Raw genomic sequence first — 23,324 nt, 5'->3', positions numbered from 1 at the left:
GAGGGGCTAAATTAGTAACTATGTGCCTGACAATTTCTTCTAACAGCAAATCTGATGTGTTTCAAGTATTACGTCCTAGTGATAATCGGTAGCATTGTTTTAGTTGTTGTTCTCCTCAAGTTTACTTCCCGAGAAAGAAATTCTCTTCTGGGCCTCGCAAAACAAGCTTTTTTGCCATACATCGTCCGGAATCAGCAGCATGTACGTGTAAGAACCGCTCAGGTGTCTTTGGACGAATTTGTCGATGCAGAGGAAGAACTGGGCGCTAGTAGCGGAGGCAGAAATCTGGGAAACGTTGTATACGAATCACGTAAGTGAATAGATACTATTGGACGGGTCAAATAAAACATAGTTTCTGATGACAACTAATGGTTCCGAGAATGACTTACCTTAAGAAAATAGAAAGGACTTTCTTAGCGTACGCTCCTCTGCCTTACGCTCTTCACACTCGGGTTTTGAGGGTTGCGGACATGTTTCTCGCTCGGAGCTCGGCTTGTGTCTTAGTCTAATAAAGGAATAGATAGGGTAATTTAGGGCTTTGGCTCGGATAGGTAAACTTTAAAGTACACGCAGAGCTGTAGGGAAACGCAGAAACTTAACAACAGCCGTAACAAAATCTCTGATATCTTACAACGTCAAAAATCGCACATTAAAGTCACTGGCAATTGGTGACTACCCGATTTCTTTTTTTAAATGTATTTAGTTCAATCCCCGCTGTTCTTGAATAAACGTCCCACTAAAACGTCCAAAAATTTAATGAGCGCACCGGCGCTTTTTCAAGTAAATAGGGAAAAGTGATCTTATTCGGTCCGATATTTGGCTGTGGTTCCAACATTGTGTTGTTGTGACTGGTCCTGTAATACATGTGCCTATGATTTTTAAGTTTATGACGGGTTAATTTTTAACATTTCAAAATAAAAATGAGCGATAGAAATTTTACACAACGTTTCGATGTCGTCATGACATCATTATCAAGTGACAAGAAAATAACGGTTCAACAGTGTTATATATGCGGTGAGAGGTGTGATTGTTCATTAACATATTTGTTTAAACAAACAGTTTCGCGCGGATGGAATCCGATTGCGTGTTCAGGCTAGGTTTCTTAACCTTAGCCTCTAACCTACTATTCTCAGATAAACTAAACGTTTCGGGCTTAGCCCTTCTTCGACTGAAGAGGGGCTCAGAGAAAAATTTCACACCTTTAAGGGCATTTTGAGCCTTATATCCAGCATTCTTTTTGACCTGTTCAAGCACGACCGATCCCAATGACTTTTAATGGTGTGAAAGTTCAGAAAAGTTTAGCATTAAAAGTATGTTACTGCCCGCCACTTTACAGCCAATTAACTAAAACTTAAACCGAACCTATAGCTATAGGCTACAACTTTAATTTTCAACTGCTGTTTCGGTTAACTGCATGGCAACATGGTTTACATGAAGACTTATACTACAAATGAATGTACCGATTGTTGTTCAATGCAAGACATGAACACATTCCTTTCCTTTATCGGCTACATACAAATGTCCATCTTTAGACACGGCAACAAACTGAGGGGACTCGAACCCAGTGATGGTTGTAACATATCTCCCTTCCAGTGTGAAAACTTGCAGTCGACCGGCATTACTGTCACATACAATTAAATTGTTGAACTTGTCAACAGCGAGCCCCAGTGGGGCCGTCAGCTTTTCATTAGTGTCCCCCTCAGCGCCAATATCGTAGAGGAAAGTTGCGTCATCGTTGAAAACTGATACGCAGTGTTCTTCGCCATAAGAAACGAAGAACTTGTCTTGGTGATGAATTGCGAAAGAAGGGGAGCCATATTCGAATGGATCACCAAGGCTCTGAAGTAATGCTTCTCCATTGGGTGAAAGAACTTTAACAAGAGTATCATTGCTGTCACACACGATCACGCGGCCATCACGTGCCACTGATACCGAATGTGGGTCCTTTGTGTGTCTCATAAAATACTTCACAAAGTTTCCACCCTCAGTACACAGAGTAATTTTCGCACGATCAATGACGACGACGTCTCCACAAATGGAAAATGCCACTGACTGAGGAAGTTTCAGTCTCTTGCCAGAGCATCTTTCTCCAAACCGACGAAGGTACTTCCCATTAGCATCATACATCTGTATTCCAAAACAACGATCTAGAACAGCAATATTTCCATTCACTTGACTAATTGCAACATCTCGTGGTAACACAAGTTTTCCGTCTCCGTGAAACAAGGAAGGTAGTGATGAAAGCTTTCCCTCTTCTTGATCATGAATTTTAGTTCTTAGATTACACCCTCTTTGGTACTGATGTGGAGTTACTTGAACACTCCATGGACTATCAGTCAGCGGTTGTCCATTAACGTTAACCATCACGTCATGTTGGCCAGCGAGTTTGGGGGTAAACGTAACTTTGTATCTGCCATCGTTTTCAACTGCGAATTCAGTTTCTAATTCTTCACCCAGTGGGCTCTGAATTCTCACCTTCACCTGGTCGTTCTCATGATAACATTGTTTCCCTTTTGAATCTCTTGTGACAACTAAAATCTTTGTTTCCCTTCTAACAACAGGCTCTGTTAAACCGTCTGCGCTTGCCTCGGTCTGTGATGGATCGGTGTTACTGACAATCAACTGCCCTGGACTACGATTTAAAACACTATGACATAGATCTTCGTCTACAGCGTAATTTACAAAAGGAAGAACAAGTGCTTCTGTTTCTTTCGAATTCAGAAGATTTTTGCGGCGACCAATAATCGATTTCTGTTCTTTCACAATTTCCATGTCAATGTTTCTTTTCAGAACACATCTACCGTGTTCCACTGGGCTTGTTAATTGCGTTGCGAACAACTCCAGTTTTCGTTGTTTTCTTGCGTGACGTTTTTGTTGATGTCTAGAAATGTCGTTGATCCTTGTCAACGCTGCTTTCTCGTGTTGTTTCAAATTTTTAATTAGTTTCTTCACAATTGCTTTCACGTTCTTACGGGCTGCGCGAAGTTTTTCCTTTCTACTCTTGAAGAGATCTTCACTTTTTTGAATCTCATCTTTACTCGCTGAGATTTCGTCTTCTGCTTTCTTCAGAATCTTATCAAGTCGCTTCTTTCCTTCTCGAGCAGCCTGTTTAATGTCAACTACATCATGTTGCGAATGGCGATCATCATGACAGATGGGGCAAATACATTCGCTGCATTTGTCGCAGTAATAAAGTAAGTCTTCTCCTTCGTGGCCCTCCTGTTCGCACATAACTGGTCCTTCTAAAAGATGTTCCAGATGTCCTTTCTCAAGCAAAACATTTCTGTGATCACTGGTAACCCTTAAGCAGCGGTGAGCTCTCTCGCAGCAAGAACAAAGGTAATCTTTGCAAAGAAAACAGTATGAAATTACCATCTTCCCTTCGTTACAATTCATGCACGTCTTCGCCGCTTGATCTCCTTTAAACACAGTTAAGATCTCCTTGAATCGATCCACGTGAAACGAAGTGGGAAAATCACTGAATGTGTTTTCTTCCAGGATTGGAATCGATGTCTCACGAATGACACAGCTAATTTCGTCTTGATGTTGTCTTCTACCAATACTTGCCAAGTTATCGAGGCACATTAGACAGAATGAGTGCAAGCAAGGTAAAGTCTTGGGATCTTTAAGCGTTTCCAAGCAAACTGGACATTTTGCTGTTACCTCAAGATCTTCCCAACACAAACGCGAAGCCACGATGTGTTCTTGGCTTCTTTGTGTACAGACATCATGTGACGATCGCGTGTTTTTGTTTCGTTTCCTCAGAAACGAAACGGTATTGTTTTCAGTTCAGGGGTGAACTATGTACATAGTGATTTGTAATATCCAATCAGAGTAAAGCTCGTAATATTTAATGTAAATACGGCGGCAAAATTTCAGCCAAAACTCGGTGTATCGTAACAAAATGTGTCATTCGCAACATTTCAGTGAAATTCTCGTTTCTTGGTATTATCTTACACAAGAAAACTGCGAACTGGACTTGATAGTGATAGTCAAAAAGAAATATATTTTCGAAGTAGACACCGCCACACCACGCGATTTGACCACCAATGCGATATTCTAAGCCGATGGAAGCAGTTAGGACAGTTAGTTTTGTTTAGTTCAACAAAGAAATGATACTGTTTTCCGTTTCAGAGTGATTTATGGACATAGTGAGTATAAATGTTACCAGGGTAAACGCTTGTAATTCACAAGGTAAATATGTTCAGCAAAAGTAACTTCTCGAAACTAAATTTTATTTCGTGATACGGAAAGAAAAGGAAATTAAAATGTCACGCAGGTAGAAATAATTGGCGACTTAAATGTTCCTAAGTCTTACTGAAACGATTTATTCTAGAGAAACGAAGATATCTGTTTCCGTGCTTGATTTAAATGCGATTAAGATCACAACTACGGCGACATAATTTTGGTCAATCAGAACACTTGTCAGGAATAACAATCCCGCCCCTATTCTGTGGCTGTTTACGTGAAAAGAACACGCATTTGATGCGTTTGGACGATACTACAGATACGATATATTGTGGAAGGTAACTGATTCATCATATTCTATTTTGATTAACGTTGGTATATTGCAAAATAGGCACAATAATGGCTTTTTTATGAGGTTTTCTTCATATCGTAGGTGTCGACATTTCCAGATTTAGTTGAATTTCTCGAATTTTCCGCCACAATTCCAGTAGCTTTACTTCTTAGAGCGCGCTTTTGAAAATAAGAAAATTTGTATTTCGATATACCGCGGCATTTCAAGAGCTGGTTTCTATGAAAACACCGATAGCATTTGTATTCTAGCTTCATAATATTCAAGCGAAAGTGGAGGAATAATTGCACAACTGCCGTCACACATGAGGCGTCGTTTTTGAAAAGAAAAATATACTGCGTCACTGACAACGAAACGTAGAGTGCCGCATCCATTCGAATGAAGGACTGCCCCGCACAGAAATGGAAAAATTATGCGTCAAATGCTTTTGCCTCTTAGCTTTATTTAGCCTCACACACAATACTTTAAATTTCTGAAAAATTTGGCGGGGCTGAGCGGCCCGCTTCCCAAAGCACTTACCCTATTTTAGACCAAAGTCTGCGATTTTTCTAACCTATTTATGGCCTGACCCTTAAATTAATACCCTGTTTCAGACCTGCCGTAGTTCTCTAGTTCAGAATGATGTTAAAGGTATTGTGAATGGCTTTAGTGGCTGGTCTTACCGATAATGATGAAAAAAGTAGCTTCTTCTAAAAAACATACCTTATTCAAGACTAGAGTGCAAAAACCATACCCAGTTTGAGACCAAAATGACCAAAATCGATACTCCACTTCTGACTAAAATGTCTTAAAAAAAAAAAACATGACCCTCTGACGCTGGACATACCTATATAGCCGATATAAGGGAGCACCCGCCGCCTCCCCTAAGGCAGAGTCAAAGTGAAGTATCACAAGTAAATACATTTCGAAGCGTGTTGACTGTAATACTTGATACATGTGTAGACAACTTAAATTAATTGGCCCCGCACTGATCTGCTCAGTTGTCAGAGCCTGGGGTTTTTCGGCCAGGTGAGGTTTAGTACTGACCCTATTGTAAAAGAGAAAGGTAGATTTATACTAAAACTCGATTGAAACAGACCTAGCACGAGCTGTTGACGTAATGAAGGAGCGAGCAAAGAGAATTTATATTTTGATAATCAACGTTAGCAAGCTGTTTTCCTTTTTTCGTCGCGGTGTTTTCTAAAAGAAATAGAAAACATGTTCTCCGTGTTACTATCGAATTACAAAAACACTCTTAAAAGTTTGGGAGAACTCGAAAAAGCTGTGGAAACGCTCGCCTGCGGCTCATGTTCCCACAGCATTTCTCGTTCTCCCAAACTTCCAACTCTTGTTTCTATAACTTGATAGAAACACGGTACACGTTTTTTTATTTCTTAAATAGTAAAATTTTTATTTTATTTCTTAAATAGTAAAATGTTTGGCGTCGGAACTCAGTCTGCTTCTAATATTGATCATTCAGACAGCGCAGATGTATTTACTTTGGATTTTCAAGATGCTGGAAGTGACGAATCACGATATGCTAATTCACAAGAAATAGCGAGCGATTTGAATATGACCAGTACCAGTACGGAAATCCCAGGAGGCGCAGAGTTAATGAAGCAGATAGAGCAGAACGATCTAGACAATGTGAGTGTACTGGGGTGTCTGCCAGAGCACAATGTTGTTGATAAGCCATCAATGATCACTTGGGGCACACGGAGTGATGGCAGTCTCATTGTTATACCAACCTCCATCATAACAGATGCTTACAATGAGATTGTCACATGGAGAAAGAATGTTTTTCTGGTGCCATATGGTAAAACCGGAAAGGAATTTATTGATCAGGTTACATCGCACATTAATGACTGGAATAGCAACTCTGATCAACAGCACATATCCTTGAAAGCAGCCTTTGTCCTTTTGGCTGTTGCACTTCAAATGCCAAGCCCGAAATCTAAGACAAAAGACCATCAGGATTTCTTATCCAAGCGCCTTGCGCTCTGGAAGGAAGGGGAAATCAGCAAGTTGCTACGCGAAGGTAGAATGCTTCAGGGGCGTATTGGAAAGCTTAAGACATTCGATCAACCGGAAAAATCCAAGATATTTGCTAAGCTTGTGCTCGAAGGACAAATCAATTCAGCGCTGCGGTTCCTTAGCGAAACATCAACGGTGGGCGTGCTGGAGCTATCGGATGACGTCATGGCCCAGTTGAAAGAGAAACATCCAAACCCACAACCAACAACGTTGGGCTCACTTCTCTTCGGGCCGATTAATGATGATATCCCTGAATCGGTGTACTCAGAGATAAATGGTGAGATGATAAGGGAGGCTGCGTTAAGAACAAAGGGATCAGGGGGACCATGCGGGGTTGACGCTAATGGTTTTAGAAGAATGATGGCTTGCAAATCCTTTAAACAGTCGTCTACAAAATTATGCGAGGCGATAACCGCAATGACAAGGACTCTATGTACAACTTATATCGACCCTGCAACCATAGAGCCACTGGTGGCAAGTCGATTGATTCCCCTGGATAAAGGTGAAGGTGCAGTGAGGCCTATAGGGGTCGGCGAGGTGATACGAAAGGTTATTGGAAAGTGTGTAATGAACGTTTCTAAGGGAGACGTGGTTGAGATGAGTGGTTCACTCCAGCTTTGCGCAGGTCAAAAGTCCGGCAGCGAGGCTGCTATACATGCTATGCATGCCATATTTGAAGCAGATGACACGGACGCGGTGCTGCTCATCGATGCTTCTAATGCATTCAATGCACTTAACAGAGCAACTTCACTGCATAATATCCGGGTTCTCTGCCCTGTAATTGCAGCATACGCCATCAATACTTACAGGAAGTCGGCACGCTTGTTTATTACCGGCGGCAAAGAGATCATGTCAGCTGAAGGAACAACACAGGGTGACCCACTTGCTATGGCCCTCTACACCTTAAGTGTGCAGCCGCTGATCACAAGCCTGCAGGCGGCGTCCAGTACTAAACAGTGCTGGTTTGCTGACGATGCCTGTGGAGCTGGCTCTGTACTGGAAATCAAGAAATGGTGGGATGTCCTCAACAGCCTTGGCCCAGTCTTTGGCTATTTTCCCAACCCCAAGAAATGTTGGATTATCTCAAGGCCAGATAGAGGCAAGCGTGAAAGAAGTGTTCAAGGACACGGCTGTCAATGTGACGGTAGAGGGACAAAAACATCTGGGTGCGGTGATAGGTTCACGGGAATATCTAGAGGAATACGTTAGCGAGAAGGTGACCAACTGGGTCAGCGAGATTACCAAGCTGGCAGAGTTTGCTCTTTCTCAGCCTCAAGCGTGTTATGCTGCTTACACCTTTGGCCTCAAGCACCGATGGACCTATTTTTTGAGAACTTTGCCTGATATTCAAGAATTATTGGAGCCTTTGGAGAATGCCATATCTAAGGTGCTCATCCCTGCAATTACGGAGCATAGGTGCACTCGGCTGGACAGGGACATTCTAGCACTGCCAGTCCGTCTAGGGGGGCTTGGCATGACAAACGCGTGTCTTGACGCAAATCTTGAGCAATCCTCCTCCGTCAAGGTTACCATCCCGCTGGTCCAACAGATCGTGGCTCAATCCCATCAGATGCCGGATGATTCTTTGGTCAAGCCACTACAACAGGCAATGAGGAGTGAGAGAGCAACGGTGCTCCAAGACAGGGCAGAGCATATCAGAGGGGTAGCCCCACAGAAAGTCCAACGGGCACTTGACCTTGCTGCGGAAAAAGGGTCATCTGTTTGGCTGACGGTACTCCCCCTTCGTGAAATGGGTTTCAATCTAAATAAGAGAGAGTTCCGCGATGCAATCAACCTGCGTTACGATTGGCCGGTTGATGATATCCCCTCCACCTGTGTATGCGGTGATGCTTTTACAGTGGACCACGCAATGATATGCAAGAGAGGTGGGTTCGTTACCCAACGTCACAATGAGCTGCGGGACTTAGAAGCCGAACTCCTGAATATGGTTTGTACCGATGTTGAGATTGAGCCTGTCCTGCAAGACATCTCGGGTGAACAGCTGGGAGGAGGTTCTAATCGAGCTCCAGATGTGAGATTAGATATTCATGCGCGCGGGTTCTGGGAGAACCAACGATCAGCATTCTTTGACGTGAGGGTTTGTCACCCTAATGCTGATTCGTATAGGGACCTAGAGCTCCAACAGATATACCGCAATCATGAGAACAAGAAGAAGCGCCTTTACGCGAGGAGGGTTTTGGATATCGAACAAGGAACTTTTACACCCCTTATTTTCACGTCAACAGGCGGCATGGGAAACGAGTGCTTGCAATACCATTCCAGACTGGCGCAGCTGATCTCCATCAAGAAAGGAGAACATTATGCTAAAACAATCTCCTGGATAAGAGCAAGGACATCCTTCGCTTTACTAAGATCCGCACTTATCTGCCTAAGAGGTTCAAGAGCTAGAAGGAAAGCCTTTTGTGACTTTAAGAACATTGACATTGACGTTGAAACCCAGGAGGGAGCCATTATGTAAACACCGTTGAAATAGGTTTTAATAGTTTATTTTTTTTATTTACTTTTACCTTGTAATATACCGATATTGACGTTGAAACCCAGGAGGGAGCCATTATGTAAACACTGTTGAATTAGGTTTTAATAGTTTATTTGTTACTTACTTTTACCTTGTATATACCAATTTGTATGGAATATGTTAATTAATGTTATGATGACAGTAGTATTAGTATTAGTTGTAGTAACCATGATATCATGATTAGATACGGAAACATGTTTTACAGGTTTAACAGACATCAAATTATGTAAATATTATAGCATTTTGTAAAGCTTAGCTCTAGTTTTTGTCACAATACACACTCCTCTTTTTTAAAAAGTGATCTAAAATGTGAGTTTTTCAAAGGGCTACAGAAACCGAGTGGTTTTTTATTTGTTACATATTGCAAATGAAAATAAAAAGAAGTATTATTTATAAAGACTATAAATTTGGGGCTCTCCATCGTATTATTTTGTGGAGTTTTATTCTTTCTTAGTTGCAAATGAAATGGGTGAAAGTACTTTTCACTGTCCTGAGCTTCCCTGATTTGACCTTTGGTGAAAGCCAAAATTAAAGAACAACAAGAAGCTATTTCTCAGAAAGAAATGGTGTTTCGTTTCCGGAAAGGTATTCAAAGTCTGAGAAAGGCCGGGGTTTTGATATCTTGAGCATGAGAAGTCCTGGGGTGAGGGGGATATGTGCTAATGCGCCAGCTTTCTATCACGAATGCCGTTCTCTGATTGACTACGCTACTCACTACTACTCTATTCTGTGATAGATAGTGAGTAGCGTAGCAGTGTTCCCTTGTTAACAAAACGACGGCCGCTTCTCCGCGTTTTCGAAATGTCTACGAAGAGGATTTAGATTAAGTTTTGAACGGTTAGTAGATTTATACTAAAACATTTAGATTATTCGCTCTCGCTTTCTATCGCGTGATAGTTGACTCGGACTGCGCCTTCGTCAACTATCACGCGATAGAAATCTCGAGCTCATAATCTAATTATTCAATAGAAACACGATTTTTAACCAATGAGCGCGCGTATTTTCTTAGGACTGTTTTCCAATGAGCAATAGTTTGCGGACGGGGTCATTTTGATTGCAATGCAGTCACGATGATACGTTTGTATTTAATTTCGATCAAGTTTTGCTTTTCTTTGTTGTGTATTGTAATGTTCTTAAGCCGTTTCATATTTCACTTTTAATTAGTTGTTTGCTTGAGGGCCACTGATTTCTAACGGAACTGTTATGTGTAGACTTAGGGTAAATAAAGTATATTATTGCTTTTATTATTACATACTGTGGTCGCTATTTCTTTTCGCACTGGCGAAGAATCCAAAGTTCAATCTTAAAGTATTCCATTATTAATATGATCTGCTCACGCAAAGAGCAGATTAGTAAATGCATGCTTGGAAGGAATGCATGATTTTCAGGAGTGCGCGTCTGTTAGTAAATCTTGTAATTTTGTCTTGCATATATGACAAAAACCCAGAAAACACACTGAGGAAATGCGCGCAGGAACGCAAAATGTGCACAGAGCGTAACACACCAGAAAACGCGCTTCAACAGGGGTTCAAAATGCAGGGAGGAATGCACAGAACGGACCAGAGGAGGCAATTAAGAAGTCTCGCCACACCCAACAAAAAATGCAGAGGGTGTAGGAACTTTAATTAACGACGAAACACACGATAGAATTCATTAGGCTCGCATTTTCGAACTGGACCTGGTTATGACAGGTTTAAATATTTGAAATGCTTCAAGCTATGGAACCGTCACGTCGCCTTCCTCAAGTGAACACTGAGTGTTGGTTGTCACGAAGTCTACATCGGCGGAGGTAACGTAAAAAAATACATCGGTACAGGAACACGGTCTCGATTGAGGGTTAGGGCCTGGCACCGGATTTCAATCGCCTCCTTTATACTTGTTCCAATGTCAACTCGAGATAGTGCTTCACAAATTGCCTGCGCGGACAGTCTTGTGATAAAGTTTGCTGTAGTACGCCAAGAAACCGTGTGTTCTCAAGTGTCAAGTTGCCGCAAGTTTTGATAAGTCGAGAGTGAAGCGGTCTACATTGAAAGGTTTGTTAAGTCTATCAGAAGAGAGTAAACTTTCTAGAGCAGTTCGTTTGTACCAGTGGTTAAGAATTCAAAGAAGCCGTTCCTAAAAAAAGAAAATAAAAATAATAAATGGTTCTTCTGTATGATTCAATATGGCAAGGTAAACAGGCTTGCCATACGGTCTGATTCAAAAATTTTCAGCGAAAACAACTTTGCTAGTAAGCTTTTCTGATCCAATTCAAATTACACTCAATACCATTCAGTTCTCTGATATATAATACTATTTTTTTCCAACAGGAGAATTTGAGATCCTCCTCTTCCCTTCATGCGACAGAAATTGGAGTTTTGGGCAGCATTAAAGAGTTAACTGACATTTAACGCAACCAAGAAGGAAATAAATACATCAATAGTTTGAAACTGAGAAGACAATGTCCTCACCTTTTCTCTTTCGTCGTTACCCCAGATGTACGGTGGCAGTTCAGCGGAACTTAATATTGGGAAAACACTGTCCATGTAAACCTCCCTGAAGAATCTCCTCATGTGTGACCCGTCCCTCTAAACAAAACAACAAACCACCAATAAGCCACGTTCAATGTATCAATATTTTAACATGGCTCCGAGGCTTTCGGGTAATTTTAAATTGTTAAGTTTCTTTTGTCTCTCAATTCCCAAAAGAGACTTGGATACAAAGAAAACAAAACCAAATATAGAACGCCTCAGAGCTATACTAGAACACTGATATATCGAACGTGGCCTATTGTTAATGAAGACAACATTTCAAATATTGTATAATGTTTAAAATAAAGAAAAGCATTAATATCTGTAGAAAACAAAATATCTGTAAAAAAAAATTAATATCTGTAGGGGTTCCATGAAAGAGAACGTTCCGAGTGAAATACTATTTAACAACAGGGTAACAGTAGTTTCTAACAAAAGAAATTGAATAAGTTACAAAATAAATTGACTACATCTTTAATTTAACTTTCGTTTGTTCTTCTCGTCCCAGCAGCGCTGTCAAAATTAAAAGTATGGTAATGCTCAATGCAACTCTTGTAAAGTTTTATATGAAGCGGCATTTAATTTTCAATATTATAAATTATATCGTTTGAAATACACGATTTTAAAATTGGAGACTTTTAAGGCGGAAAGTGACGATATTACAAACTCTTAAAGTTGCGCTCTTTTGGCCCAAAAAATGTCTAGGGGAATGGGTCTAGTTGAGTCAAATCACAGAGCAGGGCAAATCACCACAAAACAAAGCAAAACAAAACAAAACAGAACAGAACAGAACAAAACAAAAGCCGTGAGGCAAAGAAATACAGGTATCGACTAAGAGAAAACAATAAGGGATAAAAGTTTAAAACTTTCACCAGAATGGCACATTTGATTTCTTAAAATCCTGTCACAAAATCGCACTTGATGAATTGCAGCCTACTTCTATCCTTGTAATCTTGTACTTTTTCACGAGAATTGCTTGTCTTACTTTGGTCTGTAGAATCCTTTAACCAATTTGCTTGTATAATCACAGGCATTGGCAACATGACATGGAATTTTGGAAGGATAACTTGCAATAATCAGCCGGGACACTTCCCCTTTTACATTGTTAATGTGTGCTCACGTGATAGCCACGTGTTTACCTTAAGAGCATCCATGACGTCACTGGTATAAAGAATTTTGCGAAATGTCGATATCACAGCATCCGTAATAAAGCCTGAAACACGAAACATAAACACGTTTCAGCAAAATGAATTGCATAAGTTAAGCTTTCTTTGTGCCTGCTGAGAGATTGCTATGTTTGCTTTATTTAAACGGAGTGAGAACCAATTATTTCCTCGATAATAAGAAAAAAGTCAAAGGTCTGAGCAAGAGGCTTTGACATTGCACATGCACACAGAGCATTCAAATAATAGACTGTTTTCGATAATATTAAAATTCAGCTTGGAAGTGAGGCCTAGAGAACACAAACAAAGGAAAATGAATGACATGTTTATTCATTTATTTTGTTTGTGTCCTCTAGGCCTCACTACCAAGCTAATATATCGACAGTGACTTGTTACCTGCAACTTGTGAGTCGCGCTCTTCATCCATTATAACCTTGGTCAGCAGTTGCCGGTACAAAGAAATGGATTGAACGTACATGTGACATGTTAACAAGGTGTCCGGTAACATGCTACAAAGAGATACAAAATAGCAACTTATGAAATATTGTCACTGGTCAATGACAGCAAATAGAGAAGAGTAAAACAAAACGCAGAATATTGAGATGAAAACCTTAATTATCATGCTTGCATTGATACATCATCATAACTCAATTCGTCCCCCCACCGTCGCCGCGCCCCCCCCCCCCCCCCAAAAAAAAAAAACCACATTTTTCAGGCTGAGTCAAACTGGTGTTAATTTAAAAAGAAGAAAACCGCATACATACAAAACGATGGGACTTGCTCGTACATATCTTTTTTTTGGTGTGGAATCAGCTTTACTGTCAGTCATGGTTGGCGATTAGAACGAACAACTTGCTGGAAACGGAGAAAAAAAACAACAGGCAGAAAGCATGACAGAACATGAAAAAACAAATAAACAATAATAAAACTAGCACGAGAATTTATCGGCTCCTTTCCAAGTTTCATTCAGGGAAAGAGAATTTGTTTCCCTTGCAAAAATTTGTCAAGTCGATCAACTTGAGTTAATTTTATTTAACTCACACACATACGTAAAAAGAGTATTACAATGAATCATTTACAATTTAAATTACACATGCATGATAACAACTATAAGAAAACAATACAAAGAAAATACGCGCGCTGATTGGTTAAAATCGTATTTCTATAACTCGATGGAAACACAGAACTAGCACGAACTGTCGACGAAACGTAACGATGGCATTTAGATGAAAGTTTTGAACGACTAGTAGATTTATACTAAAACAATTAGATTATTCGCTCTCGATTTCTATGCGTGATAGTTGACTCGACGATAGAAATCTCGAGCTCACAATCTATTTATTTAATAGAAAGACTCGTGAAAGTTTGGGAGAACTCGGGAAAGCTGTGGAAACACTCCCCTGCGGCTCGTGTTTCCACAGCATTTCTCGTTCTCCCAAACTTCCACTCGTGTTTCTATTAAACAATTAGATTATGAGCTCAAGATTTCTATGCGTGATAGTTGACTCGACGATAGAAATCTCGAGCTCACAATCTAATTGTTTAATTAATAGAAACATTCGTGAAAGGTTGGGAGAACGCGAAAAAGCTGTGGAAACACTCGCCTGCGGCTTGTCTTCCCACAGCATTTCTCGTTCTCCCAAACTTCCACTCGTGTTTCTATTAAACATTAGATTATGAGCTCAAGATTTCTAGCACGATAGGGCGAATAATCTAATCGTTTTGGTAGAGATCTACTAGTCGTAAAAAACTTTATCTAAATCCTCTTCAAAGACACCTCGAAAATGCCAAGAAGTGTCGTTATATATCACCGAATAGATGGTGAGTAGCGTAGCCAATCAGAGAACGGCATTCGTGATAGAACGCTAGTAGATTTATACTAAAACTTGACAGAAACACGGTACATGTTTTCTATTTCTTAAGCGTTGATAACAAAAATTCAAAATAATTTACAATTTTGATATTAAAAACGAAAAGAGCTTGAGATAAATTATTATTATTTTCATCATTATTACTTTTATTATTATTATTATTATTTTTTTTTTTTCACGCCTGTCTTCGTAGTGTACGTATGGACTTTTGTGAGTGGGCCAAAAGTTGACTTTATTTTAATTTTAGAGCAAAATAAGAAGTCTTAGCTCCTTAGTAAGTGATCAGAGTCTACTTTCCCCCTACAATATCAATGCACTGTGGAGCAGACAAGTGATCAGAATAAAGAAATTCGTCAAGTTAGAGATATTGCCTTGATTTAATACTAAATTCTCAGAACTTACGTTAACAAAAATGTATCGTGATGAGTAGCGAGAATAAAAAATAAATTAAAGTACTAATCAAAGATTATGAGGGTGCGTTCGACGCCTTCACTTTAATGTCTTGAATGGTTTCATTAGCTGACTTTCAACCCGGCTTTCAACTACTCTCCATTGCTAAAATCAACATTTTTTTTTATCAACAACCGAGGTTTTACGGACAGACATACCATAATGACAAAATGCATGACAGTATTTTCCTGTGGTTTTCTGGTTAGCAAACAGAGGTCCCCTCTATAAACTATGATTTAAATTGTGGATACATTCCGTGACGGCGCCAGTTTCCGTCGACTCACAAGTTTAATAGAGCTAAAATATTTACGTTTGCCTTCACGTTTCATGCTAAATATTTTCACATTTGCTGGCAGTGTTTAAACTTAAAAGCTAATTTGTAAAAGTATATTTTATACCTACATTATTGTAAACTGCTGGAAGCACGAACATTAGGCAACCTTTGCAATCGCTTGCTCTTTTACGTAAACAAACTCCGTGCGACTGATTCGAATATTTGCGCTGATGAATAAAAATAGACAGCACTTACATTGATGTACCTTGGTTCAGGCTTGCTCTTACTCTCCTCCAATAATTATGTTGCCTAGTAGTTAAGGCCGGAAGGTACCAGAATTCAAACACTTGCTAGCAATGCTTTCGGTAGAAATCTATTAGTGACCTGCCTTAGCACATGCTACATGCTCCTCCCGACACGTTATTTGCGAATAGACTGCAATGAATCGAGAATACACCTTTATAGTCAGTTGACAAAGAAACTGTTTACTTCAGTTTCCGCCCCCACCTTTTACACCAGCCCATAACGAAGGCACCCTCCCCTCCCCCCCCCCCCCTCCACTACAAAAAAAAATGTTTATATACATACTGGAATTACCCTAAGAACCAAAATAATCCGTCTTTTTCGAAGGTTTTGTACAATTAACACATTACGTGCCGATAATAGTGGAATTCAGTCGTTCGGAATTAGCTTGATTTAGCCCCAGTACAACGTCGCTGAACTTTCTCTGATTAATGACTCGCGTATCGAAGGCGCATCAAAGTGGACAATTTGCAAGCTTGCGTGTGACGTCACCCTGCCTGAGGAGAGAGGTACTGAGGATAAGGAAAAATGAAATCTGAAGAGTTTTATTTTGTTTGGCCTTTCCAGGAGTATTTCGTTCTCCTCGACCTATCAGGCATGTCTTTGGCGGTAAGTGGAATGGCATTAAGGACTTTAAGATGTAGTGCGGCTACCCTGAAGTACGACGGCAGATAGTAAAGATTGCGTCCGGAGGCATGCCATTACGCGCGTTCCCGTACGGCTTTCCCGCCGTAGCCTTACTGTCTTCTAAGGGAAAGTGCCTGGTTTCACGTACTCTTCAATACGCGAGTATTAGCGTGTTATTTCATTCTCATTTTAAAAGTCCGTTCTAAGATAGACTAATTGTTACTTTGTTATTTGTGCAGAAAATTGGACGATTTAAACATCTACCGCGAACGACAGTCATATTAGTACCGGGCCTAATGACTGCAGACAACAAAGTTACGTATGTAAAAAGCTGAGTTATAATCGTCTACTGCTACTCAAAATGAATTTCATTAAACCAAAAGTTCTGTATGTTTGTTCTTATCATGTTGTACGAACACCTTGCCCGAGGCGAAATCGCGTTTATATCTCTTAATTTGCTTAGTAGTTGGAATCACAGGCGGCTCTACAGAAAATTTAAGCTCTGAAAGAGGAGGAAATCATCGCCCATAATCAAGCCCATGTAGTATGAAAGTAGAATAGAGTTCTTGGTTTCCTTGAACGAGCTTGAACGAATACATTGTTTTGTAAAGACAAGTAGAGGCTACACACGACATTGCTTCACCGCGAAATCTTCATCGTTTGATTTTGGCGGGAAAATGCCGTTGTCAGCCTAGTCCCTCATGGCACAAAGTAGCCGCAGTAGAACCTCGCTGTTGCATAATAAGCGGGCGGATATACTATGATCAGATGCTTTCTTGGAATTCCGGGAAACACCCGAATCTGCGTGATTCGTATTTTCCACTTCTCAAAGGGAACTTTACTATGATACTGTGGTAAGACTGTGTTGTGTCCTCTCTTAAGGCCGCCTCACACTAGCCGATTTTTTGTCGGCCGACAAAAAAATCTCCACTTGCCGGCTAGTGTGCGGTGAATTCAGACAAGTCTGAAGTCAGTTTAAGGTGGCTCTGAACGCTATCTATGGAATTTTTTTAAACTTTGTCACACATTATGTCTCATCATGCTTATCAAATTTTGATAATATAAGAAACATTTCACCGTACCGTTTCTGAATTGTAAACCCCTTAAGCTGTAACTAAGGGTGTTTTTAGCACGTCACACTGTTGCTATAGTAACTTAATATGTCAGGAAAATGATAACAACGTGTTCACCAATGATTGGGCAATTTTTTGATACCATGATCGTAGCATCAAGGGATAAAGAGTAACATAATGACCCATCAAAATCTAAGTGCTGGAGACTGTTTTGAGCCACTTTAAAATGTTTGATCAATTTGCTGTAATGTTGTTGGCTGTGTCAAACCATCACGATGCAAAGGTAGTAATCAGTGACTGATCAGTTATGGCCTGATTCAATTGGTTCATTTTTGGTCAAGCCTGTGTTGCGGCTGGTTGAACAACATCATGTGAATTCCGTTGAGGTCAAGAAATACATGTACCTTTAGTTAGTGACTACTGTTTGTAAGGTGAGAGTAGTTGTTGGTACATAAGTTGAGCAGTGTCTGTTCTTAGTTAGCTTGGTGGTCAGTTGTTGAAGGTGTGTTGTACTGTGGGTTTAAATTTGAATGGAGTTAGTTAGTAGTTTGGTCTAGCTGTTGTTGCTGTTGTTGTTGTTGTTGTTGTTTTTTCAAGGTATACCTTGTGGAACCTTCCCATTTTCTCCATTTATTCCCTGAAGTTTCCCTGATTTTGAGAATTGAAAACTTCATTGACTATTTTTGGAACCTGACATGTGGCAACCTGTAATAAAAGTGCATCATTAAAAAAAAAAAAGAAAAAAAGTGGTACATTTTCATTTTTTTCCTGTCCTAGAATTTGATGATCCTATTTTTGATGACTTGGGGCACCCTGTAAGGATGCCCTATGGGGAACTGCCCTGAAGGAACCAGGTTAAGTTTTGATTTGATCATTGCATAAGGACATTAGTGTTTACCTGGTCCTTTTAAGCTTATGTCTTGTCCTGAGGTATTTTGACTTCAGCTGTTCAAAAGAAGAAATACAAAAATTTAGATACTATATTCTCTACAAACTCTCTCTTTTTTTTCTTGATTGCATTCACATGTTAGGTGGGGTACCCCAGCAAGGCAGGTTACCCAGAGAACTGGTCTGGGTAACCTGCTTCGGTGGGGTCAGTTTTCTCCGTGTGAAAGCTGCGGAGTGGGGTAACCCACCTAACTGGGGGTAATCAAATCACTGTGCCAAGAACAACATGGCAGAACAACATGGCTGCCAACCGTTACGAGCGTGGCGAGCTATTTCAACAATTCACCTCCAAAACCGCCAAAACACTAATGAAATTGACAGTGCTGGAGACAATTTAAGCATGGAATCAGATGGTCAGGGTTGAAGCGAAAAGCAGCTTCATCAGAACAAACAAAGAAAACAAACGTTAGTTCTTTATTATGTGCTTGCTTAACAAATGGTGCAATTGCATTTTGGACCTCACCCCACACCCCCGGGGTTGTATGTGAAGATAATTATTTCTTTACCACGGGTAGGTCAGGTACCATGACAAAATGGCAATAACCAAGGGATTAAGAATAATTTGGGTTACAAGCTAGATTTACTAAACATGTACATAATACATGTATTCATTAACCTATACAAAATAAATTTGCATGTATTAACCTAAGGTAATATCCCCCTGTGAAAGAGGCGCCTAAATTTCATGGCTATTTACAAATGCTGAAAGTAGCAACACCCCAAAAGTAATAACCATTCAAAAACTACATTTAGTGATCTCACAATTCAATGTAATTTAACTTGTTATGAGAAACAATGAAAACAACAGATAACACAAGCTGAACCCTATTAACCTGGTATAATTATTTGCTTTAGATGACTGTTATTACAAACTAAGGCAATATTTTATTTTTTGGTTTAATTAACCAGTTATGTGCACTATCAAGTGTCAAGACTATAGATGTTGAAAACAAGCTGTGTGCTATTCAGTGTGAAGACTATAGATGTTGAAATAAACAAGGTGTGTACTATTCAGTGTGAAGTCTATAGATGTCAAAAACAACCTCTGTGCTATTCAGTGTCAAGTCTATAGATGTCAAAAACAAGCTACATGTGTTATTGAGTGTCAAGTCTATAGATGTTCAAAACAAGCTGTGTGCTATTCAGTGTAAAGATTATAGATGTTGAAAACAAGCTGTGTACTACTCAGTGTCAAGTCTATAGATGCCAAAAACAAGTTGTGTACTATTCAGTGTCAAGACTATAGATGTTGAAAAGAAGCTGTGTGCTATTCAGTGTCAAGTCTATAGATGTCAAAAACAAGCTGTGTGCTATTCAGTGTCAAGACTATAGATGTTGAAAACAAGCTGTGTGCTATTCAGTATCAAGACTATAGATGTCAAAAACAAGCTGTGTACTATTCAGTGTCAAGTCTATAGATGTTGAAAACAAGCTGTGCACTATTCGGAATTCTGATACCAGGGGAATAGGAATAATAGAGTTACGTGCAAGTTTTACTTATGTTTGCTAAACTTTACAAAAATAATCATGAACTTTAAATGTAGTTATCCATCAATCTGAAAGTAGCAGCGTTCTGAATTTCAAAGTAATCAGCAAGATTAGCAACCTCAAATTAATGTAATTTCACTTGTTGTGCAAAACAATGAAAATAAGAGACGCAACAAGCTGAGCCAATAGCAATGATAGAGGGGAAATGCTGGTAAATCTAAAATCATAGTTGTTACTGACAGTACTTTCAGAACTAAATGGTGACATGTTTGAGGAGGATTTCTGAAAGAGGTTTGATGTAAACAAGTTCTTATTTGTCTTTCCATGGTTGCCACAGGCCTCTCTTTCAAAATTCCCTGCATTGATTAATGCATTGATTATGTGGAAAATACACTGGATTATGTGGAAACTTCAACAGCTAACAAAATTGATAATTTCCAATGTACTGATCATGAACAACAGTGAACCCACAGGTTAAGCTCTTTAACTGCTGCCACAGTGAGTGAGCCTGAAGCGAACAAATGAGACAGCAGATCTACTCCGTAAAAAAATTACTAACAATATAGAGGAAATCAACCACCTTTCATGCAAAATGCAAGGAACTGTGGTCGGCGGTAAGATCAGGAATTGTGGTTGGCAGTAATTACTGGTGGCATTTGGAGAAAATATATTCTCATATTGGGTGGAGTCGCTTCACTTCATGACTCCATCCAATACAAGAATATATTTTTCTCCCTTCTAGAAAAAAACCTGTGCGAGAACCAGCGTGTGCACGCAAAACTGTCACACTCTCCCTCTTTTATTGATAAATTTATTGACTGCAGCAATTCATAATAAATCTCTTATTAGATGTTTTGGTATGTAGTATCGCTTTATATTTTTACTCGTTGTTTGTATTTTGACGAGCCCATAGGGCACAACTTGTAAAAATATACAGCAACACTACACACTAAAACATCTAATAAGATATCTATATATATTTGCCAGTATTCTTAAGGAGATCTTGTACAAAATATACCCTGCACTTGCTCCAGGTTTTCTAATACAAAGATTTTCCTTCAATAGTGATATCTTTGTTGTATTCTGTACAGTCAAGTCACCATTGAAGCAGTCATCCAAGTACAATGGTCTCACAATTCACATATTAAAGTATTCTTACTAGAAATTCAAGTGAAAGAGGGAAATATTATTGGAAATATTACCTAGTTGTATTTCAAGAGAAACAGTAATCCTCAATATCTATCGAAGTAAGCATAATATTTGGGAATTGCTTTCAACGCATCACTGGGCTCACTTAGTAACCTACCTATTCAAGTTAATCGTAGTGCTTTAACAGTTATCCTAATATTTGGAAAGTTTAGACCTCCTCCACATGGTCTTTGATATAGTATGGTTCCTTTTATTTTGTCATTTTGTTTTGCCAAAGAAAGCTGAAGAACTTTTGTGGTATATGACATGTACTATAACGTTAACAAAATTGAGTTGCTTGTTTGCTTGACCAAAAATTGTAAGCAGAAAATGCAGTTTGACAAGAAATTAGAAATTCTGAAAGGGAGGGGGGGGGGGGGGTTAACAATTTTGAAATGCAGAGGGAATTCGGGGTATAGCATTTTTGAATTTCCAAAGGCAAGGGAGATTAAAATGTTTATGCCATCCATGGTAGGGTATGGATATTTTCTGGAATCACCCAATGTCTTATGTCCAATGGTGGTTGCCTCAGGGGATGGGTATGTGGTGGTTTCAAATTGACTCATACAGTGGGCATAGCAAATAAAAGCATTTCAATAAGATTGCCTTCTAAAACATACAGTAGTTTACACAGAAGGACAGCACTTAAAGTAACTTAAAGACATCTTTTGTTATGATTAAACAAATACAAATAATTCATCCGTGATAAAACTATTCACCTATTCATGGCAATACTGAAGATATGGTGGGGGGTTGGGGGACAACACTCGTTGAAACACTGAAGATATAGTCGGGGGAGGGGAGGGGGCGCGCAGCCACATCTTGATGTTTCATACAGGACGAAGCAAGGGAATCTAGCTGGGACAAAGGGTATTAAATGGATATTGCCACAGCCAACTCTTTCTTAAAAATCAAGTATATTTGTTTTCTCTAAAGGCTGGTTTTCACTAGAGCATAAGCACAAGCAGAAGCATAAGCATCAGCACCAGTGATAAAAGCTTACCTACACCTGCAGTCAAATCGCACGCCAGCAAAACTTTCCAGCTCTTTGTGGTAAAACGGCAACATTCTTCACCTAAATATACAAAAAGTACACTAAGATAAGCAGACAATCCTCTCTAAAAACAAATCATGAAAGCAGCGAAAAGAAAGGCGCTAAATACACTGAAAATAAGGGAAAAAATTAACCTTTTCTCCGCTCACGTTCAACTTTCGCGGTTCAACAACATGGACGAACTGTCCTTGCAAAGAATGCTGGGAGAGTTCACATATCTCGCGCGTTAGCCTCGCGAGTTCGTGACAATATTCTCCATATTTTGATCTCTTTTCATTCAACCCTTCAAGGATTTATATATTTAGATATTTTAGTGGTAGAATGTTATGACCAGACCCTGCCTACGTCCTCGTTCCTTCTGACAAGAAATTCATTGGTATTTGGGTAGCCCGCCATAACGTATTTCAATGCTTCGAAAATAACCTGACTTTGTGAGCGTACCGGATGGCAAAACACTCCCCGATAACGTGTCTTATGAGAAGTGTATATCTCATGGAGCCTTCATGTCCTAATTGGGCCGATGCGACGACCTTTTCACACCTTGAGCTATTTTTAGAATTACTGTTGGCGCGAAAATATGACATCATCAGCACGTCACGCCTCCTACCTGCCCCCAAGTTGAACCAATAAAATCTTCTTGCTTTACTGTTTAGTTATTCAAAATGGCGGACAAACTGAACTCGTCGTCCTCGGAATGTTTCGATACAAGTTCCTCTATTTTTCTTGGTTCTTCTTTGGAATCAAGTGTTTCGGAAAGCGAAGCTGAGGATACTGACGAAAAAACAGCTGACGGTGAATGCAAAAGTTCTGATAGTCAACGGAGTAAAACACCAAAGGCAAAAACTAATGGTAAGACATGGGTAAGAGTAAGCTTGTGTCCAAAAGAAAATCGCTAAATGAGCAGCAAATGGAAGAATTATCATTGTGGGTTATTTCTGACGAGGAGTTTAAGAATGTGGAGGGCGAATTACGGCTTATCCACGAGAGAAGAACTGATTCCTTTCTTGGGTTCGGTGGACAGCCGACAACAACTTGCGCAAGTATCAATCAAAGTTTCTGCAGATGTGTCAGAACTGTGTAAAAAAACAACGAAAGTTTAGAGACTGACTTTAGGGTTCTTATTGCCACGTTACCAAACGTTGGACGTACAAGTGATGAAACTGTTGGCGGCATCTTTAAAGAACTTACCTCAAAATTAGCCAATACAAGGATCAATGAATTCTTGAATCCAAAAAGTAAAAGAGATTTTGCAGGGTAAAGTAGTCGACGCTGATGAAATGCGGCGACCG

At 39.7% G+C, this 23,324-nt stretch overlaps 2 protein-coding genes and 2 pseudogenes across 5 annotated transcripts in view; 2 read left to right on the top strand and 2 right to left on the bottom strand.

Annotated features, from left to right (window-relative positions):
* LOC145479967 (uncharacterized) overlaps positions 1 to 23,324 on the top strand; it is a 331,443-nt pseudogene that overhangs the window by 182,884 nt on the left and 125,235 nt on the right. The gene's annotated exons all lie outside the window — the stretch shown is intronic.
* LOC145464096 (E3 ubiquitin-protein ligase TRIM45-like) lies at positions 1,428 to 5,440 on the bottom strand. The gene is made up of 2 exons (XM_081447913.1): positions 5,364 to 5,440; positions 1,428 to 3,760 (listed from the first exon to the last, which is right to left on the bottom strand). Exons 1-2 carry the CDS (start codon positions 5,438 to 5,440, stop codon positions 1,471 to 1,473), a joined length of 2,367 nt encoding a protein of 788 aa, XP_081304039.1. The 3' UTR covers positions 1,428 to 1,470.
* On the top strand, positions 5,951 to 9,029 carry LOC145464086 (uncharacterized; annotated as a pseudogene).
* Positions 10,765 to 22,218, bottom strand: LOC145480579 (nephrocystin-1-like). 3 transcript variants are annotated; one of them, XM_081458845.1, is made up of 9 exons: positions 22,170 to 22,218; positions 21,985 to 22,056; positions 18,256 to 18,302; positions 15,739 to 15,789; positions 13,524 to 13,614; positions 13,156 to 13,268; positions 12,736 to 12,809; positions 11,537 to 11,653; positions 10,765 to 11,201 (listed from the first exon to the last, which is right to left on the bottom strand). In XM_081458845.1, the coding sequence occupies exons 5-9, from the start codon at positions 13,586 to 13,588 to the stop codon at positions 11,187 to 11,189; spliced, it is 384 nt and encodes a 127-aa protein (XP_081314971.1). In that variant the 5' UTR covers positions 13,589 to 13,614; positions 15,739 to 15,789; positions 18,256 to 18,302; positions 21,985 to 22,056; positions 22,170 to 22,218; the 3' UTR covers positions 10,765 to 11,186. The 3 variants fall into 3 exon arrangements, with proteins under 3 accessions (XP_081314971.1, XP_081314979.1, XP_081314987.1); XM_081458853.1 differs by lacking the exon at positions 15,739 to 15,789; XM_081458861.1 differs by lacking the exons at positions 15,739 to 15,789; positions 18,256 to 18,302; positions 21,985 to 22,056; positions 22,170 to 22,218 and adding an exon at positions 15,610 to 15,697.

The sequence above is a fragment of the Orbicella franksi genome, chromosome 1, assembly GCF_964199315.1.
Source record: "Orbicella franksi chromosome 1, jaOrbFran1.1, whole genome shotgun sequence".
NCBI lineage: Eukaryota > Metazoa > Cnidaria > Anthozoa > Scleractinia > Merulinidae > Orbicella > Orbicella franksi.
The sequence above is the reverse complement of the archived record's forward strand: the minus strand, read 5'-3'. Positions and strand labels throughout refer to the sequence as shown.

Bases quoted from the DNA above. Each gene is read 5' to 3' on its own strand.
- LOC145464096 (XM_081447913.1), bottom strand. From the start codon at position 5,440: ATGTATTTACTTGTGATACTTCACTTTGACTCTGCCTTAGGGGAGGCG. The intron at 3,761-5,363 runs GTATGTCCAGCG...TTCGTTTCTGAG, and splicing joins CCCTTATATCGGCTATATAG to GAAACGAAACAAAAACACGC.
- LOC145480579 (XM_081458845.1), bottom strand. From the start codon at position 13,588: ATGACTGACAGTAAAGCTGATTCCACACCAAAAAAAAGATATGTACGA. The intron at 13,269-13,523 runs GTATGTATGCGG...ATCTCTTTGTAG, and splicing joins CGAGCAAGTCCCATCGTTTT to CATGTTACCGGACACCTTGT. The intron at 12,810-13,155 runs GTAACAAGTCAC...TTCGTGTTTCAG, and splicing joins GCGCGACTCACAAGTTGCAG to GCTTTATTACGGATGCTGTG.